Source organism: Pteropus vampyrus, unplaced genomic scaffold (genome assembly GCF_000151845.1).
Source record: "Pteropus vampyrus isolate Shadow unplaced genomic scaffold, Pvam_2.0 Scaffold260, whole genome shotgun sequence".
Taxonomy (NCBI): domain Eukaryota; kingdom Metazoa; phylum Chordata; class Mammalia; order Chiroptera; family Pteropodidae; genus Pteropus; species Pteropus vampyrus.
Window position 1 is genome coordinate 1,113,665 of NW_011889041.1, and position 16,687 is coordinate 1,130,351.

The 16,687-nt window shown below is 31.3% G+C and overlaps 1 protein-coding gene across 1 annotated transcript in view; it reads left to right on the forward strand.

Moving 5' to 3' along the window:
• Positions 1–16,687, forward strand: part of COL21A1 (collagen type XXI alpha 1 chain) — a 166,960-nt gene that overhangs the window by 107,997 nt on the left and 42,276 nt on the right. Inside the window, exons 13-17 of the mRNA XM_023520361.1 lie at positions 634–687; positions 1,158–1,211; positions 1,780–1,833; positions 1,968–2,021; positions 16,355–16,408. Coding sequence (XP_023376129.1) covers positions 634–687; positions 1,158–1,211; positions 1,780–1,833; positions 1,968–2,021; positions 16,355–16,408 — 270 coding nt within the window. The remainder of the gene's footprint in view (positions 1–633; positions 688–1,157; positions 1,212–1,779; positions 1,834–1,967; positions 2,022–16,354; positions 16,409–16,687) is intronic.

The window sequence follows — 16,687 nt, forward strand, 5'->3', positions numbered from 1 at the left end:
AGTCTAGCATACCTTTTATACCAGATAGACTTTATAGCTCAATTAAAGAAACCAAAAATGATATGGATAGATATAAAATATGGTATACTTTTTGTTTCTTTCAAGCTGTTGTGAGTATTCTTCATCTCCTCTCTTTTGGAGATAACTTAAGACCTTTCATTTTCATAGACATATCTGAGTGGATACCTACTATGAACAATTATGAAGATCAGAAATTTAAAAAAAAAAAATCCACAGAGTCCTAAGGTGTTTTGAAACTTTCAGTTCAGGGTCTGACTTTTTTCAACTAGTTGGGACCTCAGAAGATAATTCCACAGTGTTAGAGCTAAATCATTTCAATTAACTCATGTGTCTTGAGTTAAATATTTTTGGAATAGGTGGTTGCTCTCTAAGGGTGTGGTCAGGATTGTTGATGAGATTCCCCTGGGTTCCCAGGTACTTTGCCTCTCAGAACATAAACCCTGATAAATGAGGATTAATCTTTCATAAAAATGTGGTTTTAATGTAAATGTGCATTCAACTGTTAGCAGATTTCTTTTCAATGGATTTTGACAAGGGCGAGGTTGAAAGATATATGATAATTATTTCTTAAGCTGAAATGTTTTCTTTTATTAATTTCAGTTTTATTTTCAGGGTGACCGTGGACTTCCAGGTTTTCCTGGGCTTCATGGAATGCCAGGATCAAAGGTTGAAAAAATCTTGTCTTTTTAAATTCAGCAATGCCATATTTTACTTCAAATTGAAAATGTTTTATGTTACAGATGTGTTATAAATAAATGCTCACATATAAATTAAATTGTATTAAAGTAAGTGATTAAGTTAAGATTAATATCATAATTCACATAAAACTTTTCCAAATTCCCTTTAAAATTTCCAGTTGTAAATCTTAAAATATTTAAAAATTTACTATTTACTATTTGGAAATTTTCTTATCATGCACCCTATATTATAGGTCCTGTTATAATATCAACTGTCCTTATTTTTCCTTGTTTTTCTTTATAAAGCCTGGAAAATAGGACTTTTGTAAACAAAATTTATTTTGTTTCTGTTTTATTTTGATATTGGCATACTAAACTCTGTTTTTTATAATTGGTGTTGTTTTTCTTTATAGAGGAAATATTCATAGTTCTCTAAAATTCAATATTTTTGTCTTTTAGGGTGAAATGGGCCCCAGAGGAGATAAAGGATTACCTGGATTTTATGGCAAAAAGGGAAGTGTGGATCACAAATCTAAGTATCTATATTGATCTTTCAATATAATGGAAATAGATCATTTTAATTTCAGTCCTATCCCCCTAGTATAGCAATTAGTTTTATTCATCCTTCTCAGGGATTTATTCAGAACAATGAAAAAATCGAAAAATAACTGGTGACTGTTCTGCCTGGTGGTCTATAAGAATACCTTGTGTTACTGATCAATCCAAACTTTTAACAGCATATCTGTTGAGAATTGATGTTATGGCCCTTTCTATTTCTTCACATTGAAGGAAGATTATATTCTCTGTGTATTTAAAATGCGCTTTGCCTTTTAATTTTTCCAGGATGTGGTTTCTGTGTTTAGATGCTTATAATAATTCCGCATTCAGTAATATTTTCAAGGTTTTATGTTTTGTCCACTACCCTGCTAAAATAATGCTCTGCCAGTAGTTGCAGGGCCAATACAAGCTGTAGATCCAAGAATTCTGTTCCTACATAATAAAGTTAACTTTCCTTTAAATATGAGTTGGAATTTTAAAACATTATAGAGGTTGTTTTTTTAAGCGTTCTTTTTTAATACAGGGTGCAAAAGGTGAAAAGGGGAATGATGGTTTTCCTGGCCTTCCTGGACGTGCTGTGAGTTTGATTAAAAAAAAAAAAAAAAAAAGTTCTTGCATGTTTTACTTTAAATAAAAGTATCTTATAGTATTTTTCTTTAAAAAGAAAAATTAGTGCAAAAATATATTAAAATACAGGTATTTATTTTTCAGGGAGAACCAGGAAGACATGGAAAGGATGGATTAATGGGTAGTCCTGGTTACAAGGTATTTACAAAAAGAACAGAAACGATTTCCGTAACTTATGAGTGAACATTAGAAAAAGTACCAATATTTAACTTCTTTACATAAGACATTAATATAAAATTAATGAGCTAAAAGTTGTTTTACTGCAATTTAAAAATGATACTAGAAAAGAAAATAAATAAATAAAAATGATACTAAATTTCTTTTGAGCCTCTGTGAATTTGTATGTGTTAGAAATAAAATCCCAGGGTATTAAAAGGTTGAACTTCATTGAAAAGCCATTCAGATCGGTTTATTTGGTGGGTTAGAGGCACACATTCTTAGCTCTGTCTCCCAAGGGAATAAGGTTTCAGATGTGTGTGTAGGGGAATTGTACCCTTAACTGTGGCAACTTCGTTTATCAGTTAAGTGTCATAAGTATGGGAGAATTAGACCAAGAAGAACTGCAAAGTGGCAATCATTCACCACCTCCAAAAAAACCCTCAAAAGCACATGCCCTTATGGTGGTGTGTTAGCACCATCATATTTTTACATAACTTTTTTGGGAAGTCAATTATCAAATAGAAATGGGCTTTCTGTGGTGTGACTCATTAAATGGACGTTAGGCATACATATATATATTCAAGTCAGTGCATCTGGAATGTGTAAATAACCCACATCATTGTCCTATTATAAGCTATTTTGGATACCTAAAGAGAGGATTTATGTAACACATCAGCCATTGAGGCTACTTGGTCAAGCGTTAGGTTTAGGGATATCACCATGATTCCTAATGGTCAGTACTTTGAAGCCCAAACTTGCTCAGAAATTAAGTCTAAATTTTCTTGGTCTGTAGTTGTTGTTTCTTCCTTTGGGAAAATTGTCCATTTCTCCTTGACTCCTCGAAGATTATAGATAGTACTTCCTGAATGTAAAATATTGGAGTCCATTTTCAAGAGTTTAGGAATATGAACTGGTTATGCATTTTATTTCTCATTTGTTTATTAATTAAATAGTTATTAAGTGCTAGACATACAGAAGAGAACAAAATCATGACCCCTACTCTAACAGTTTATAATCTAGTCTCTTTGTAACGGAGAACACAATCTAATTAAGACATTTTCATTACCTATAAAAAAAACCCTATAATCACTAGCAGTCACTCCCTATTTCCACCCAAGCCATTATTCTTTCACTTCCAGCCCTGTGCAAACTCTAAGATACCTCGTGTCTCCATGCATTTGCCTATTCTGGACATTACTATAAATGGAATCATATAATATGTGGTCTTTTGTGCCTAATCTCTTTCACTTACCATGTTTTCCAGCTTCATTTACATTTTGGCTTGTAACAGTACTTTATTTTTATGGCTGATAATGTTTCATTGTAAGAATCTGTGACATTTTATTTATTCATTCATCAATTGATGAACATTGAGCTATTTGGCTATTATTATACCTAGTGCTTTTATGGATATTTATGTACAAGTTTTTGTGAGGATGTATGTTTTCATTTCTGTTGGGTTAACTCCTAGTAGTGGAATTGCTAGAGCACATACTATGTTTAACATTTTGAGGTTACTTTACTCTTGATATTTGCTTTCCTGATAGGTTCATGCCACCCTTCATATTTAACCTCGGTGTGTCTTCAATTTTCTGACTAGTATGGATCTCCTAAAAACAATAAAGCTTATTCTTTCTTATCTGTGTATAATTTTTACTGGAATTATTTTTGATTTTTTAAAAAAGGATATTTACTTAATCTTTATTTTTTAGAGTAGTTCCCAAGTTATGCCCCCTCTCCCCTGCCCACAGCTTCCCCTACTATCAACTTCTCACACCAGGGTGGAACATTTATTACAATTAATGAACCTACTCTGATATATTATTATCACTCAAAATTCGCATTTCCATTGGGTGTTCTATAATATCATATATAATAGTTTCACTGCCATAAAAATCTTTTGTGCTCTGATTATTCATCCTTCCCTCCCTTCAACTCTTGGCAATCCCTGATCTATTTACTATCTCCATATCTTTTCCAGAATGTCATATAGTTGGAATCATATAGTATATAGCCTTTTTAGATTGACTTCTTTCACTTAGTAATATGCATTTAAGCTTCCTCCAAGTCTTCTCATAGCTTGATAGCTCATTTCATTTATCACTGAGTAATAAAGTTTTGTCTGAATATTCTACAGTTTATATTTCTTTTTTGAAATCTTCGAATAGTCATATCTAATTTTTCTCTGACCTTTTTCAAACCTATTTCCTCCATCATCTCCCTGCCCCCCCCCCCAATTTTTTGTTTGTTTGTTTTGGAAAGTTTCCTACAGAAAATTGAAGTACACAAATATATGAATATTTCTATAATATTTTTTTTACCACTGAGATGTAAATTATAGATACTGTGCATTTCTCTCCTAAATACTTAAGCCTGTATCTCTCAAGAATTCTTTAATTTCCATTATGACACCCAAATGATTTAACATCAATACAATAATATTTTCTGACATTGAGCCTACATTTGAATTTTTCTAGTTATCCCCCAAATGTCCTAAATAACTAGTTTCTTTTTACCTGGATACAATCAAGATCTGTAAATATCTATTAGGGTCTTTTAGAGAAATGAACCAATAGGATCTGTGTGTGTGTCTGCGTGTGTGTGTGTCTGTCTGTCCATCTGTGGGGGGAGGGAGGGAGAGAAGGAGACAGAGACAGAGATAGACCTTGAGGTTGATTGATTCATTTAAGAAAGTGGCTCACACAGTTGTGGGGCTGGCAGGTCCAAAATATGCAGGGCAGACTAGCAGACTAGAACCCAGGGAAGAATTAAGTATAAAGGCAGGCTGGAAACAGAATTCTTTCATCCTCAGGGGGCTTCAGTCATTTTCTCCTAAGGCCTTCATGGAGTTGGAGAAGCCCCACCCACATTAGGATGATAATCTGTTTTACTCCAAGTCTATTATTTTAAATGTTAATTACATCTTAAAAAAAAAACAAAAACAAAAAACCTGTCAAAGCACTATCTAGACTGGGGTTTGACCAAATATCTGTGACTAAAGGTCCCCTTTTTTCTCCCTTCTGGTCTTTCATGACATGATATAACATTTTCTGTAGGTCACATAATTTGGATTATTAGTTAATATTATTGTATCAATATTAAAGAAATTTTCTGATTGTTTCTTTATGATTGCATTCAGGATAAACATTTTGGCAAGAATACAATATACCTAATGTTTTATGCTTTCTATTACATACCTCAAGGCACATAATATCTGTCTTATTATTGGTAATACTAAATTTGATCATGGTTATGTATGTATTTGTGTTTGTTTATTTTTTGTGGTATATCTCTTATTTAGGTCCTCTTTAAATGTTTATCAAAAAAGTTTACTAATTTTCTTCATAAAGGTGTAGCATATCTTTTGTTAGTTTTTCCCCCATGTATTTAATATTGCTGATGCTATTGTAAATAGTTTCATTTTTACAGCTTTATTGAAGTACAATTTATATATAATAACACTTATACATTTTGTGCAACTACCACCAAATTCAAGTTTTACAATTTTTGTAACCCCAAAGAGTTCTCTTTAGCAGTTAATTCTCAATCCTACCCTTTAGCACTAGGCAACTACTGCTTTACTTTCTGTCACTATTTATGTCGCTCTTTTAATTTTAATTCAATGTAATAATGCAGTATTTAGCCATATGGATGTATGACAGTTGTTATTTTCATTCATCAGTTGATGAACATTTGACTTGTTTCTTATATTTGACATTTATGAGTAATGTTGATATGAATATTCTTATAGCTATCTTAGTTGGATATGTTGTAGTTTCTCTTGAGTTGATACCTAGTAGAATTGCTGAGTTGTATGATGAATGTACATTTGACTTCTTAAGAAACTCTAAAACTATTTTCCAAAGTGGTTGCATACTTTTCTATTTCCAATTCTAGTTTTACCAAATTCTGCCAACACTTAGTATTATCACCCTTTTAATATTTTAGCTACTTTAGTTGGTGTCTAATGGTATCTTATTGTGGTTTTATTTTGCATTTTCCTGATGACCGATAGTGTTGGCATCTTTTTATGAGCTTGTTGGCCATCGATATATCTTCTTTTGTGAAATGTCTATTCAAACATTTGACGACTTAAATTTGGGGGGTGGGGAGGGTTGTTTGCCTTCTTATTAATGAGTTATAAGAGTTCTTCATATATTTTGGATATAAGTTCTTTATCAGATATATGTTTGCAAATTAATTCTCCCAATCTTTGGATTGCCTTTTCATTTTCTAAATGTTATCTTTTGTTGGGAAAAAGTTTTTTATCTGCATGAATTTCAATTTCTTAGATTTTTAAAATTATTTATGCCTTCGTGTACTATTTAAGAATCTTTACATGACTTAAGATCACAAAATTTTCTCCTTCTCTCTAAAAGAAAACAAATTTTTCTAGACACATATCTAGAACATTACATTTTCTTAATATTTTATAAATTATTATCATCTTAGGTTTAGGTCCGTGATCCACTTTGAATTAATTTCTATGTATGTATGGTGTGAAGTAAAAGTCAAGGTTAAGTTTTTTTCCATTTGAAGATCCAATCATTCCAGTACCATTTATTGAAAAGACTATCATTTTCCACTGAATTACTTGAGCATTTTTTTCCAAATATCAATTGATCAATATCTGTGTGGAACTACTTTTGGACTCTCGGGTCTGTTTTAATAATCTATACCTCAATCTTCTTCAATAACACAGTCTTGATTACCATAGCTAAAAATAAGTCTTGAAATTAGGTAGTATAAGTACTCTGTTTTAGATTTTAGATTCGTATAAATACCATATAAGCTATAGTATCAGCTTGAAGGTTTTTACAAAAAAGCCTTCTGAGGTTTGTTAAACTTTTTAGTTTGAAATAATTTTAGATTTACAGAAAAGTTGCAGCTATAGTACAGAGAGTTTCCTTGAATGGTTTACCCAGTGTTTCCTGATGCTAACATCTGATATTACTACAGCACATTTGTCAAGACTAGAAATCAATATTGGCAAATTGCTGTAAATCTAACTCAATATTTTATAAGAATTTCATTAGTTTCCCACCACTGTCCTTTGTTCCAGGTTTCAGTTCAGGATACGCCACATTGCATTTATTTGTCATGCCTTCTTAGTCTCCTTTGATCTGTGATAATGTTTCAGTCTTTTCTGTTTCTAGTCTCCTTTGATCTGTGATAATGTTTCAGTTTTTTCATGACTTTGATAACTTTGAAGGGCACTGATCAGGTATTTTGTAGACTGTCAAAACAATTTGAGTCTGTCTGATGTTTTTCTCATGATTAGATTAGGATTATGGTTTTTTGGGAGGAAGGATAACACTGAAGTGAGTGCCCTTCTCATCATATCAGAGAGTATAAGCTATCCATGTGAGTAATCATTGGTTTTATTAACTTTGTTCACTTGGTATGGTAGTATCTGTCAGGTTTTTGTACCATAAAGTTGCTGTTTTCTTTCCACATTCTCTTTAAAAGTGAGTCACCAAGTCCAGCCCCTACTAAAGACGGGAGTGGGAGTGAAATTAAGCTCCAACTCTTTGAGAGTAGGGTATCTACATATCTTTACATTTATTTGGGGGGAGTTGCTGTGGTAATGATATTGAGTCTTCTACCTTAGAACATTGTTCCATTTGTGTAGATTTTCTTTAATTTATCTTAGCAATGTTTTATAGTTTTCAGTGTACAGATCTTATGTGTTTTTTGTTAAATTCATACCCAAGTATTTTATTTTTTCATACTTTTGAATAGATTTTTAATAAATTTATTATTTTTTTGCTAGTTTATGAAAATATATTACAATTGATTTTGGTATATAGATTATATATTATATATCCTGAAGTATTGCTGGACTTAATTGGTTCTTGTAACTGCAAATACCTTAGGATTTTTTCTTCAGTGATCATATTGCTTGCTTAAAATAAAGACAGTTTTCTATACTAATTTATGTGACTTTTATTTACTTTAATAGTTTTATTGCACTGACAAGACCCTCTAATACAATATTGAATAAAAGTGGTGACAGCAAACATTCTTGCCTTGTTTCTGACCTCAATTTTTCACTAGTAAGAGTAATTGGCTTCATCAAGTTGAGGAAATTTTTTTTTTATTCCTGGTTTCTTCAGAGGTTTTTCTCTTTTTAATTATAATTAGGTGTTGAATTTTGTCAGAAATTTTTTCTGCATTTATTGAGTTAATTATATGGTTATCCTTTCTTATTTAAAATGATTTACAACATTGATTTTTGCATTATTGGGATAAACCCCAATTGGTTTTATTATGTTTTTATATATTTCTAGATTTAACTTGAAAATATTTAATTAAGAGCTTTTGTGTAAACTGCGGTCATGAGGGATATTGGTTCCTGTGATATTTTTGTATAGCTTTGTTGTTCAGGTCACGCTAGGTTCTGTTTTCTGAAAGTGTTTATGTAGAATTGGTATCATTTCTTCCTTATTCGTTTGGTAGAATTCACTAGTGAAGCCATGTGAACCTGGTCTTTGTAGGTGTGAGGAAGAGTTTAGTTACTAATTAAATTCCTTTGCTAAATATAGGACTATTTAGCTTTTTTCTTTCTTCTTGATTATGTTTTGGTAATTTGTGCCTCAGAGAATTTGTCCATTGCATTTAACTTTCAAATTTGTTGGCATATTTTATTTATAATATTACATTATTCTTGTCCTTTTAATGTAGAATTTAGAACGACATTTTATATTTTATTTCTGAAGTTATATTTTGTAATAATGATTTTTTCTTGATAGTTATAATTGAAATCAATTACCTGAGGGTTTTTTCCTTCTGCTATCTGTTCCTGAAGCTTTTTTTTGAGTAATTCTTTTATAATTTTCTCTTATGTGAAAATTGTCTTAAGCATTCTATCTCTCATAGGGTGGATAATAGTAAACTTCATTTTCTTAGGAAATTAGCCATTTAAGCTAGATTTTTCAAGTGATTTGTATAATGTGCAAATTACTGTCATAATTTTTAAGAAGTTATCTATGTTCAATGATTGCTTTCCCTTTGTCATTACTTACTCTGAATATGCTTTTATTTTTACTTTTTTTCTTGATCGTATGAACTTCCGTATTCTATTATGTTGCCTATTATTCAAAAATTCTTTTTTTTTTTTTTTTTTTTTTTTTTTTTTTTACTATTTTTTGCTCTAGGTAAATTTTAAATGTTTTTCTGATTGTTGCTTCAATTACATTTACTTGATTTTAATGTACAATTATTTCATTAATGTTATTTCTAGAAATTCTGCACTTTTGATTTTATTTTCCTTTTTTAAGAGTTGTTTAAAAGTGTAAACCTTTTTTTTAGGTTGAAAGATCTTTAATTTTGATTCTATTTTTAAATTTTTATTTTATTGCACTGTATCAGAGAATGTTGTTTGTATAATTTCTATATGGGATTTATTGAATTTTTTTTCTTTGACTTATTATATGTTCAATTTTCAGGAATGTTCCCTGTGCATATGAGAAGGTAAATCTCTATTTTGAGAATGTGAAACACAATATACATTTGTAAGATTTATTTTTTTAAATATCTTTTTAGATCTTCTATATACTTAATTTTGGTTTCTTTGACCTGCCTTGGACAGAGCGTGGTGTGTTACTGTCCTGTTAGTGGTGTATTAGTGCATTTCATCTGTTTCTCCTTCCATCTTCTGTTTCATGAAGGTGGTTTTTATGTTATTTGTTGTATGGATATTTATAACTGTTACATCTTCACGTTTAATTGTGGCTTCAACATTACAAAATGTCATTCTTTGTTTCCTTTGATAATTTTTAGCTTGAATTCTACATTGTCTTATATCAGGATTACTTTCCTTTCTGATTATTTGCTTGCTAAACTTTTGGCTATTCTTCTATTGATTAGCTTTAGCTTTTGAATCACTTCGTTTTACTGTTTCTCCTATATCAAGCATTGAGTTGGTCTTTGCTTTTTAAAGCAATTTGAATTTTTTTTTCTTTTAAAAGATTGAGTCTATTTTTATGGACTGATAAGTTTGATCTTTGTCATGATACTTATAGTTTTGTTATACTTACTATACGCGTTTACTATGCTTCTTTCTCCATCTGACCGTTTTCTTTTTTACTTTTATTTTCTTTGGGATTTAGGAAGATTTATATATTTCTTATTATTTGTCTTTTTTCCAGTTTGACTGAGATAAGTGACATAAACATGTATAAGTTTAAGGTATATAGCATAATGATTTGACTGACATATATCTTAAAATGGTTATCACAGTAAGTTTAGTTAACATCTATCATCTCACAGATACAAAATAAAAACAAAAATTATTTTCTTGTGTTGAGAATGCTTAGGATTGACTGTCTTAACTTTCAAATATACCATATAGCAGTTAACGACTGAAGGTCTTTACACTGATACCTTTAGTAGTCTAAAAAAAACATTTCAGAATTTACTTAGTCTCCCTTTGCCTACTTAGGCATCTCATCATTTTTTTATTAACTTTAAATGGTACCCTATTATCTGTGTCAAAATTAATGAATTAATTCTATTTTTCTCTTTCCATTTTCCTTTTCTTTTTATTTAATCTTATTACTTCTACTCTTTTAGAATATACAATATTTATAAATAATTTTTTTACTCTTCATTTTTGTTTCAGATCTGCAATTAAATATATTCAAGTGTTCATCATCAGCCCTATGACCAATATTCCATTGTCATAATTTTGATTGATGAAGCTTCTCCCCTAGTGTATTCCTTAGGTAGGGCTTATGAATACAGTATTCCCTGAATTCTTACATTTTAACATATTTTTCTATCTTCTTGTTACTTGTCACTTGGCTAACTGTAAAACCGTTACCTCACTGTTTTCACTGTTTTTCTCTGAATTTCTTTGATATGTTGCTCCATTGCCATCATGTATATTGTCAACCTAATTGTCTTTCCTTTGTAAGTGGCTCTGTCTTTTTGTATGGAAGCCCAGAGTTTTTTGTTTTGTTTTGTTTTGTTTTTAACTTTATGTTTAAAGTCTAATAGCATAATTTATATCTCAGAATTAAGAATATTAGTTACCCTAAAATCCTTTCAGTAAAAAGATTCAGGGCTTCTTTTAATTCTGGAATGTTTTCTTGCATTTTAGTTTTAAAGAAAATTTGTTTTACATTGTTTTGGTTTATATCTAAGGACTCCAGTTAAGGATATGTTCAGACTTTTTCGACTATCTTCTACCTCTGTCATTTTCTGATTCTTTTTATCTCTTCTAAAATTAATTTTTGTTGGCTATATTTAGTTTCTTCCTCAATGCCTTTTCAAATTTTAAATTAAATCTATTCCCCCTTTGTTTCTAGTAACGTAATCATAATATCGGACATGATTTTGTCTTTTCAACTTATTTGTTGAATTAATTTAATTCTTATTTTATATATTTCTTTTTTACATCTGAAAATGCTTGTATAATGTTAATCCAGGTGACAGGATCTTGTTGCAGTTCTCTTATGCTTTGTGTTTATTTTTGTGTGAGGGAAATTTGCTGAAATGTTTTTATTCTCATTTTCTATTTTTTCTTTTAGTAGTTTTGTTTGGATAGTGTCTGCCAATTCTTTTTCAGTTTGAAATGTCTTATATATACTTTTAGACTTGCAATAATAGGCAGGAGTGACTAACCAGGCTTCTTAGAGTGTCTCCTCCATTAATTATAGTGAAGGCAAAAGTTTCTTTACTCAATGGAATTATTTTTTGGGAAGAGTTTAGTATATCTTCTGTTGAAGAGGTCGAGAAATGAGAAGTATAATGTGTTCATTTAAGATTCTCATGGAACATCTAAGAGTAGATGTCCAACAAGTAGTTAGATCTGTATAAGGAGCTCCAGCTCATTTGGAAAGGGGAATGAAGAGACTTGGTAGTGATTTTTAGTTTGGTGAAAGGGTGTTTGGCTTTTGTTTTCTCTAAGGAGGTGAGAATTGTCACGTGTTGAGAGGGGACAAAAAGCAATTATTTTTTGACTGGGTAAATTTTATATAACTGCAGGGAAAATAAGACAAAGAGGAGATTAAGGATATATAGAAGCTGCATTGAAGTCTAATTGAACTGGAAGTTACAATTTGTGTGACTATCATACCTTTTTTCCCTCCCATGGCTATACTTAGAAGCCCAAGAGCAAGTCTAAAGAGGCTTTCAGTTTGATTTATTAGTATTGAGGTTTGCATAAGCAAGCGAAGCAGATGAATAGTGAGGTAAAGGAGTAAGAATTTTAGTTAAGAGAGCAATTGAAATACTGAAACATGGTGTTTAAACTGGGTGTGAAAAGAAAGGAATACAGAAGAGGACAGATGATGACAAAAAACAGAATTTATTGGATACTTACTGCAGGCATGGCTCTTTCTCCAGCACTTCAAATGTGTTTTTTCATTAATATTATAAGTCATTATGAGTTATAAGTGAAAAAAATTTTCCTTTTACAGATGAGGAAACTAAGGAATGAAGAGACGAAATAATTTGTCCAAGATTATATAGCCATAATTAAATAACCAATGAAAATTTCTCTCACCAAATTGTTGAAAAACCATGTTATACCCAAGTAATCTTTTCCAAATATAGAAAGTGATGATTAAACTATTGACTCTATTGTTTTATAACATTTTCACTAGATTAACATATTGACCTTATTTTTTAAAAAACTCATTTTGTCTAAATTATATTGCCAAACCACAACAGTACAAATATAAAAAAATAATATTTAAATGCGAAAAAAACCATAAAGGTAAAGGATTGTTAAAATTGCAACTTTTTTTGGTGGCAGTGGAGTAACTAACTTTTATGGATGTTCTCTTTCGTGCTTAGAGCTATGCAAGGCACTTTCACAAAAGCTCTTATTTTTTTATTTAAAAAAGACTTGTGAAATCGGAGTATTAATGTTATTTAGACATTAAGAATAGATTAAGAGAGGCTGAAGAATTTACTCAAAAGTGCAGTCACTTACATGGCAGAGCTAGAATTCCAAGTTTAGTTTGTGTGATCCTGTCTATATACACGATGCCTTCCAAACTTCATGTCTGTTTATTTGGTCAGCCAGGGGAAGCTTCCCAGCCTTACATTTTCAATATAACCTCTGGCATGCTAGAGATTTGTTTACATACTAAATAAAACATTCAGTAAGATTAAAGTCAAAATAAAGTGTTTAGTAACAAAGTAAGTATCTTCCTCAAAATTAAATTATATTGTAATGGTCACATATCTTCCACCTGATTTTGAGGGTTGCTATGGCTGCAAACTATTTTCCATCCTTTTATTTTTTTGTGGATAAGTACCAAAGACCACAGCATGAAAGAAGATACACATGCAATGCAAGTTTCATATGTCTGTTTTTGGTTAAATTTCCTCCTTAAAAATAACTGGTTTGTTGCAGAATAAATCATCTTTGACATTAACTATAGAAATTTGGTTGACGAATATAGTTTAGCATGACATTTTCTCAACTATTTTTTAAATAAAGAAAGAAGTTAACATTAAAATAGCAAAAGGATAAATTGGAGGCATGCTACATGCCGTTTTCCACCAGCCAAACAAATTGGAGTGGACCAGGTTCTCTAGGTCATGAAAACAATCAAGTGATCAGATTAAGTTTAGTTACATTATTGAGTTTCACAGGTTAGTTGTATACTGCATTCAATTATGTTATGGATAATAGCCAAGCTGAAATTATCCTATCATCTCCCAATGAAACTTTAAAAGAATAAAGAGAACACTGCTAGGTAAAGATTATTGGCCATTATCTTACAACCACTGGTCTGCATAATCTACCAAAAGCAAATGTTGTAGCCCTATCCACAAATGTTTTTTTCCATTTTCTTTATCCCCTTGGAATTGAGCATTTAAGAATAAATAGTCCACTTCCACTTCCATGTTATGCTTCAATATTTGTAAAGAAGGGGACATATAGCCATAGATATAGTCTTGCATTCTGTTCAGCACTATTCTAATATTCTAGGTGATTAAAAAAAAAAACTCTGTAAGATATGTTTTCTGCCTTTAAAGAACGTGCAAGTCAGGAAAACAACACCTACATAAATGAGATGCTTGCCGAATAACCTGGCCATTGTAAAATTCAGTGCCAAGTATAAAGCTATATAATATTATACTTCACAGAGAGAGAGATTGGTAAGAGCAGAAGGGGTGTATGAGTTTCTGTAGTGAGGTCTGGGTTAAAGCAGTGGTTCTCAAAGTGCAGTTCCAAGGCCAACAGTAATAATATCTCCTGGGAACTTTTGGGAATCCGCCTCAGACCTATAAAATCAGAAACTCTGGGGTAGGGTCCACGGTCTGCAGTCTAACAAACCCTCCAGGTGATTCGGATGCAACTAAAGTTTGAGAATCATTGCTGTAGATTATAAGGAATAGGGGATACTTTGTATAATTCTTCATCATTCTGATGATCTGTTCTAACAAGAAATAGGGAAAATAAGGATAAACTAAATCATCAAATAATTGTGGGATTTTATATTGATAAACCTTGCTGATAGTTTTTTTAAAAACCTCCTGCTAATTAGAATAAAATAATAAGATTAGGTCAATGGTCAGAGAAGAAAAAGGAGAGAATTTTTACCAACAAAGTAGTTACATAATCCAAAATTACTTGTTTCTACTATTTGGCAATTGTTCTCACCCCTTTACTTTATAGACAGAAATATCCAAGCTACAGATTTGCTTACACAAGTCATATACCTGGAGGCAGGGGAAGTTAAGTGGCCTAATGACTTGACCTGTGCCATGGTTCCCAAATTATTGGAAAGAGCCGGAGATCTGTTAAAACAGATTTCTGGGCTCCACCATCCAGAGCTTCTGATTCAGTAGGTCCGCAGTAGGGCCTGAAATTTTTGCACTTGGGAGAAGTTGCCACATGAAGTGAAAGTGATGTGGCTGGGGTGGGGCCATACTTGAGAACCACTAACTTGGATGAATCCTTCTGATGAATCAATATGTGTCGAGTTCATGTATAGTTACTGCATCATTTCCCTGTTGTTTTAGGACCTGACGTATCCCTTTAATTTTTCAGGCTTTAACCCTGTAGCTTTTAACTAAGTAAATCCAATATATACATTTGTTTCTTTTTGATATTTTCATAAGCTTTTCTGTAGAACCACTGGATCAGCAGGGACTCCCCTCCTTTTCCCTCCTCCACATAATTTGCTTAATTTAGAGGCAAACATTCTTTGCTTTATTCTCAACAATCAGCTCATGTTTATAAATAAAATTGGAACAGACGAAATATTTGGCTTTAGTTAGTATTTCACTGTGTTAATGAAATGCAAGAATTCTTAAAAATGGGAGAATCAGTGTTCAGGTAATGTGATACGACTGAATTTTTTTCTAAGTACTGATTATATTAGCTAGGTTTTATTAATTTTTCTCTCTGTGGTTCATTTTCTACAATTTGGAGAAATTCATTAGAATGTGAAACTATGGAAAACAGTGTTGGCATATGCTTCATTATATGTATTGTGAGACTTTTCTCCCTTAAACCTATTTTGACTCAGGCATTTGAGGTATTTACAAAAAAAAAAGACGCCTTCATTTTATTTTTTCTCTTGCTCTCATGTAGGATGAAATGTTCTCTCTGGTATGAAGCAAGTGTGCTATACTTTTTTGTAGAGAACTTCACTTGTTATGACGTAACACTTCACTGAATAGAAACAAAAGCATGGCTCTTAATGACTATTAGTTTTCAAAAAAGCCTAAATTTGGGAAAAACTTTTAGGATGCTAAAAGGTGGATGTAAAATAAGATTCGTAAGTAATTTGATCATAGGACTTTAAAGGTATGCAACTAAAAATTGTAATTTTGACAGCTACCTAAAAATATACATTTCAATGTTTATTTTAAAAAGTAGATACTAAAGTGCCAAAAATTTCATACAGTAGTCTATAAATAACTCCATTTTTAATGAAAGCTTTATTTTTGTTTTAAAATGCAACTCTTGGGAGACACAGTCAAATTAGGTCCAATAGGATGACAAAGTAAAAGTACAAATAAAGAATGTTAACAGGATTGATATAATCCTTGGTAACATTTACTTTGAAGGTAAGAATAATATCTTATTCTCATGAGTATACAGTACCACAGTTATTTGATAACTTAACTGTCTGTTGTCATGCATAGATTTGATATTTATATAGTCACTTTACAAATTTCAGAATAAGTTATTTGATGTCAGGAAAAGTTAATATCAATAATATAGAAGTAATTTTTTTAGTTTGTATCTAATATACATTGATATGTAATATTAATATATATATGTTATTTTATAAGCCTGCCTGAAAATGGAATTCTCTGTTTATTTTCATCCTTAAAAGGGAGAAATGGGACCTCCAGGTGCTCCAGGGCAGGACGGATCACGGGGAGAGCCTGTGAGTACTTTCTGAGTTCAGTTCTAAAGAATGAAGCTCTTTTTCTGTCATGAAATCTTTTGACTACTTGAATTCTCCTCCCAGATGCCCTATTCTCATTTAGTGACTTCCAGATTTGAAAGTTCTAAAAGCTCTTTGTGGAGCACTTTAAAAGTATCGAAATACTTAATTTCTCATTTACAAACTAGGAAGAATTTTGCTACCAGAAAATGTATGTGCAGTATGAATCTCCAACACTCATTCCTACGCAAATGAGTATTTAACAGAACAGCATGGTCT